This window comes from Coregonus clupeaformis, chromosome 28 (genome assembly GCF_020615455.1).
Source record: "Coregonus clupeaformis isolate EN_2021a chromosome 28, ASM2061545v1, whole genome shotgun sequence".
Lineage (NCBI taxonomy): Eukaryota > Metazoa > Chordata > Actinopteri > Salmoniformes > Salmonidae > Coregonus > Coregonus clupeaformis.
The window spans coordinates 27,522,248-27,528,962 of NC_059219.1; the positions used below are offsets into that span (position 1 = coordinate 27,522,248).

Here is a 6,715-nt window from a genome sequence, read left to right on the forward strand (position 1 = left end):
GTGAGCTACAGTACTTGCTGTGATTAGTTCATAAGGGAATCATGTTGAAAACTGGAAGGGCTTAAAGTGGTAAAAAGGCTGAGGCACTGGTAAAGAAAAATACATCTCAAGGTAGAAACATCGGAGTAGGCTACATAACAATGGCTGGATTATTGTTGTTGCTGTGAACTCTGGCTTTACAGACGCATGGGCCATTTCTTTCATTGCATATGATCCCTGTGTTGTTCTGTGATGTAGGATGATGACCGCTGTGAGGAGTGGGAGCGCCATGAGGCCCTGCATGAGGACGTGACGAGCCAGGAGCGTAGCAAGGAGCGGCCCTACGAGGAGGAGATAGAGCTGAAGTGGGAGAAGGGAGGCTCAGGCCTGGTCTTCTACACAGATGCCCAGTACTGGCAAGAGGAGGAAGGAGGTATGGCGGGGGCTCCACTAGCCCTCTTAAAGATCTGTCATTCTGATTGAACATTTCTGTCTTGTAAAATTCATAATTATACATTTCCCTCCAGTCAAATAGTGATGTTGTTTTTTCTCTTGCCCTAGATTTTGATGAGCAAACGGCAGATGATTGGGATGTGGACATGAGCGTTTACTATGACAAAGGTAACCTGACTTTGCATGTTTTCCTTCACAATTCAGGATCTATGGCTAGGTTTCCATCCAATTGGTGACAGATTTTCATGTGACTATTCTAAAATCCGCATAAAGAAAATATGCACATTTTCCCACCAGTGGTGTGTTTCCACCAAACGGACTTGTTGCAGATACAAATCAGTGCGTGACTAAGTAGTGCACACAAAATGTTCTTTTTCACTTAAGTTTTCATGTGCCAAATAAAAAATGTAATGTTCAATGTGTTTCCATCGCATAGTTTTGTCACAAACTGTTGCGTTAAATAGAAAATGTGCCTACTCTGGTCTTGGCACGTGCACTCTAGCCAACAGCTTGCAGATACAGTGTGGGTAGACTAGTCTACATTATGAGATTATGGATAACAGCGAGAATGTTTTTATTTGTCAAAACGGCAGTCAAGCATTGATCATCATTTCACCGGAATAAGACCCTCAACTTTTATTGGACAGGAGCATCAAGCTCATACCATGCACTTTCACCACCCTGTGAAGTTCATCGTAACTCATTTAATCTGTAACCTAATTTAAACTTCATGATTTCGAGCCGTAGTGGGAGTACCACACACCATGTCATCGTGTGACTCCCAAGTTAACTTCAATATCAATATTTGCTCATAAAGGCGTTTCCACCGTCATTTCTCGCATAATACATTTTACCAAATGATCTGTTGCCATCTTATAAAATTGTACCGAAACGTCCTGTTTCCATCACAGCTGTCGAGATTCTTTTTAAAAATACGGTATGACTTTACTCGCATAAGAACTGGATGGAAACGTGGTTGACTGATTTGAAATCCTAGTGAACTAGGTAGGCACAATGTCTTAAGACATTTGAAGGGACATTTTTAACCTTAATTTAACTATGCAAGTCAATTAAGAACAAATTCTTATTTACAATGACGGCCTACCAAAAGGCCTCCTGCGGGGATGGGGGCTGGGATTCAAAATTGAGGACAAAACACATCAAGATGAGAGACACCGCAACACTACATAAAGAGAGACATAAGACAACAACACAACATGGCAGCAACACATGACAACACAGCATGGTAGCAACACAACATGGCAGCAGCACAAACATGGTACAGACATTGTTAGGCACAGACAACAGCACAAAGTGCAAAAAGGTAGTAATGGTGTACGTAGAGAATTCATCTCGTGGGGGCCACTCTCTCCACACAGACGGGGGTGACATGGACTCCCGTGACTACGTCCGCATGCGGTATGAGAAGAGGCTGAGGGAGGGGCTGGAGGACAGGTCTGGAGGACAAGATCAGCCAATCGGCAACTTTGAGAAGTTCACTAAGGTAGGGCAGTCCTTGTTCCAATCATGTGAACTGAGCAGCCATGAAAATAAATAGCAGATCATATTAGATATCAGATCAGATGCCTCGTCCATTCTTTGGTCTTGCAGTCTGATGAGTCGACTGAGCAGTCACACACCAATACACATTTACCGGGAGCACTTTATAATAACTCCATTTAATGAAGCATTTATAATGGATTAGTAAATATTTTAGTCATTTATTAATGATTACTCCATTCATAAGATGTTTAATGTAGGTTTACTAATCATTAGTTAAGTCTTTTTGCGTGGCCTTTATCTAAAGTGTGGGCAATTTATACTTTATAAATGTTTTGAGTGACCAGTGTAATTTCTCACCAAAAAATGGACATGCCATTGGTAGACATTTCAGCAGTACCTGATTCTCCTTAAGGTCTCAGAATAGCCTAGAGCATATCAATGGTAAAACACACAACACAGGATTTTAAAGGAAATACACTATATAACCAAAAGTATGTGGACACCTGCTCGTCAAACATCTCATTCTAAAATCATGGGCATTAATATGGAGTTGGTCCCCCCTTTGCTGCTATAACAGCCTCCACTCTTCTGGGAAGGCTTTCCACTAGATGTTGGAACATTGCTGCAGGGACTTGCTTCCATTCAGCCACAAGAGCATTAGTGAGGTCAGGCACTGATGTTGGGCAATTAGGCCTGGCTCGCAGTCGGCCTTCCAATTGAGGTCAGGGCTCTGTGCAGGCCAGTCAAGTTCTTCCACACCGATCTCAACAAACCATTTCTGTATGGACCTCGCTTTGTGCACGGGGGCGTTGTATTACTGACACAGGAAAGGGCCTTCCCCAAACTGTTTCCACAAAGTTGGAAGCACGGAATCGTCTAGAATGTCATTGTATGCCGTAGTGTTAAGATTTCCCTTCATTGGAACTAAGGGGCCTAGCCCGAACCATGAAAAACATCCCCAGACCATTATTCCTCCACCACCAAACTTTACAGTTGGCACTATGCATTGGGGCAGGTAGCATTCTCCTGGCATCCGCCAAACCCAGATTAGTCCGTCGAACTGCCAGATAGTGAAGTGTGATTCATCACTCCAGAGAAAGCGTTTCCACTACTCCAGAGTCCAATGGCGGTGAGCTGTACACCACTCTAGCCGACGCTTGGCATTGCGCATGGTGATCTTAGGCTTGTGTGTGACTGCTCGGCCATGGAAACCCATTTCATGAAGCTCCCGACGAACAGTTATTGTGCTGAAGTTGCTTCCAGAGGCAGTTTGGATCTCAGTAGTGAGTGTTGCAACCGAGGACAGATGATTTTTACGCACTTCAGCACTCGGTGGTCCCTTTCTGTGAGCTTGTGTGGCCTACCGCTTCGCGGCTGAGCCAGTGTTGCTCCTAGACGTTTCCACTTCTAAATAACAGCACTTACCGTTGCAGGGCAGAAATCTGACGAACTGACTTGTTGGAAAAGTGGCATCCTATGACTGTCCACATACTTTTGTGTGTATATAGAACATTTAATTCAGCTATTGTGAAACAACTGTTGCAAGGACTTGAGGAAGAGTTGTATTCTGAATGTTTTGCTGTTGTCAACTTCGCAAACGCAAACAAATCATAAAACGGGGAGATGTAGCCTACACACACAGCTGGGCGGACCGGCCAGTTTTTCTCGAGTGGATTTTTATTCCTTCAATATTACTGGTGTGATTGAGGTAGAAATGTTACATGTATGATTTGCAGGTATACATTTTACATGTATAACCTTTTAAATGCTTCCAGTGCGTCTTTTAACCGCAGACTATTTTCACACGGGTTTGTTTGGCGACACCTTTACCGGGCCTTTAATGGGAGTAACTCTTTAAACATAATGGGATAGTTCAGCGAAAATATGTATTCAGATATTTGTTTCCTTACCTCGTAAGCAGTCTATGGACTGCTCTTAATCTCTTGTGGACAGATTCTGCCCGTAAACCGAAGAATCTGTCACGACGGGATGGAATGCGTATGGTAATTAGCAGTAGTAGTTCCGGTGTTAGGGTTTTCATCACTGATTATTTGGATGTACCAAGATTGGGCGAAGGCGGTGTTTAAACTTCGGGTAACACTTTATTTTAATAAACCATTTATAAGGCATTTACAAACGGTTTGTTCACCATTTATTAATCATTACTTCCATATTTGTAAATGTTAGTAAGCTAGTTCTTCACAAATGTGTGTATATACAGTGGGGAGAACAAGTATTTGATACACTGCCGATTTTGCAGGTTTTCCTACTTACAAAGCATCTAGAGGTCTGTAATTTTTATCATAGGTACACTTCAACTGTGAGAGACGGAATCTAAAACAAAAATCCAGAAAATCACATTGTATGATTTTTAAGTAATTAATTTGCATTTTATTGCATGACATAAGTATTTGATACATCAGAAAAGCAGAACTTAATATTTGGTACAGAAACCTTTGTTTGCAATTACAGAGATCATACGTTTCCTGTAGGTCTTGACAAGGTTTGCACACACTGCAGCAGGGATTTTGGCCCACTCCTCCATACAGACCTTCTCCAGATCCTTCAGGTTTCGGGGCTGTCGCTGGGCAATACGGACTTTCAGCTCCCTCCAAAGATTTTCTATTGGGTTCAGGTCCGGAGACTGGCTAGGCCACTCCAGGACCTTGAGATGCTTCTTACGGAGCCACTCCTTAGTTGCCCTGGCTGTGTGTTTCGGGTCGTTGTCATGCTGGAAGACCCAGCCACGACCCATCTTCAATGCTCTTACTGAGGGAAGGAGGTTGTTGGCCAAGATCTCGCGATACATGGCCCCATCCATCCTCCCCTCAATACGGTGCAGTCGTCCTGTCCCCTTTGCAGAAAAGCATCCCCAAAGAATGATGTTTCCACCTCCATGCTTCACGGTTGGGATGGTGTTCTTGGGGTTGTACTCATCCTTCTTCTTCCTCCAAACACGGCGAGTGGAGTTTAGACCAAAAAGCTCTATTTTTGTCTCATCAGACCACATGACCTTCTCCCATTCCTCTTCTGGATCATCCAGATGGTCATTGGCAAACTTCAGACGGGCCTGGACATGCGCTGGCTTGAGCAGGGGGACCTTGCGTGCGCTGCATGATTTTAATCCATGACGGCGTAGTGTGTTACTAATGGTTTTCTTTGAGACTGTGGTCCCAGCTCTCTTCAGGTCATTGACCAGGTCCCGCCGTGTAGTTCTGGGCTGATCCCTCACCTTCCTCATGATCATTGATACCCCACTCCGAAGTTCTAAAATGTATGGACCCAGAATTTAATCACTCAGATGATCAAATTACATGAGATTTTAGTTCTGGGCAAACCAAGATTAGACTGCTCTAAGGAATGACTGCAATCCACGCTTTGGATTTGTTAGAAAAGTCATTGCCTAGAAAAGCTTATGTTAGCATTTTTGGCCTGAAAACGTTGTTTTACTTAGCATGGAGTGTCTGAAGGATAGGCGAAATTGCCAAGGGGGATTGCGGGGATATGTCCCCCCCCCAATATTCAGGGGGGAGGGGGCTTTCCACTTATACTGTGTTTTCAAAATACCGCTCCATATACTCCTCGAGAGACATAATAAGTCATGTCAAACTGTGTAGAATTTCAGGAGATGAGTTTTAAAATGGGGAAGAAAAAAACATCTGCTTATTGTTTAACCATTGATATGTTCTAGGGGCCATTTTGAGACCTTAAGGAGCATCAGGTACTGCTGGAATGTCTACCGATGGCATGTAAAAAATAAATAAAAAATAAAATAGAGAAATTACACTGGTCACTCTCTAAACATTTATAAAGTATAAATAGCCCACTTTAGATGAGACAACGCAAGAAGACTTAACTAAGGATTAGTAAATGGTTTATAAGGACCTATATTAAACATCTTATGAATGATCGTATGAATCATTATTTAAATGCTTTAAGTTGTTTATAAGTGTGTGAATAACTAACTAGGTTACTAACATTTACAGTGTGTGTAATGAATAATAAATTATGAAGAAACTATTTACTAATCCATTATAAATGTTTTATTGCATGGAGTTATTATAAAGTGCTATCTATTTACCTAGTACTCTGTTCTCATTTAGTAGGCAGAATGTAACTGGTGTGGTCTGAATTCCTCATAAAAGCAGGAATGGCTTTTTCCATAGTCTGGTACCTGGTACTAGGAGCAGTACTGATCTTTGTATGTTGTCGTTGTTTAGGGGGTTGGTCGCCGGGTGATGGAGAAGCAGGGCTGGAAGGAGGGAAAGGGCCTGGGTAACAGTCAGGCAGGGATTCCAGAAGCCCTGGAGAATGAAGGACAGCATCCCAAATGCAAGAGGGGCTTTGGGTGAGAGCAACATTTACTATCACAATAACTACAATGACAATTAAATACATGGCCTTTGTAACTTGGATATTTACAGGAAAGTTAAAGGATATTACAAGTTATTCTTGTTGACAAATAAAAACCCTGATTACAATATGCTGTTTTGTGCAGGTACCATGGAGAGAAGCTGAGCTCCTACTTTGTGAAAAAGGCCAAACCAGACTTCTACATATCCACGGTGTATGATAAACCCAAAGACATAGACCAAGGGGACCCCTTATTGCGACGCCATCCCAAAACCAGCATAAAGTACCGAGGCTGGCTGCCAGGTGGCAGCATTGGGCCAAAAAGATGACAACTGTATTACATGTTTATTTAATTGTTCTTATTACTATTATGACCTATTTTTCCCTTTGGAATTCATGCTTTGTTTGTATTAAAGCGTTTATCATA

At 42.5% G+C, this 6,715-nt stretch overlaps 1 protein-coding gene across 1 annotated transcript in view; it reads left to right on the forward strand.

Moving 5' to 3' along the window:
* The window catches only part of LOC121542474 (G patch domain-containing protein 3-like), a 33,996-nt gene extending 27,281 nt beyond the window's left edge, over nt 1–6,715 (forward strand). The window contains exons 3-7 of the mRNA XM_041851867.2: nt 238–412; nt 541–600; nt 1,812–1,936; nt 6,156–6,283; nt 6,434–6,715. Coding sequence (XP_041707801.2) covers nt 238–412; nt 541–600; nt 1,812–1,936; nt 6,156–6,283; nt 6,434–6,617 — 672 coding nt within the window. The 3' untranslated portion in view covers nt 6,618–6,715. The remainder of the gene's footprint in view (nt 1–237; nt 413–540; nt 601–1,811; nt 1,937–6,155; nt 6,284–6,433) is intronic.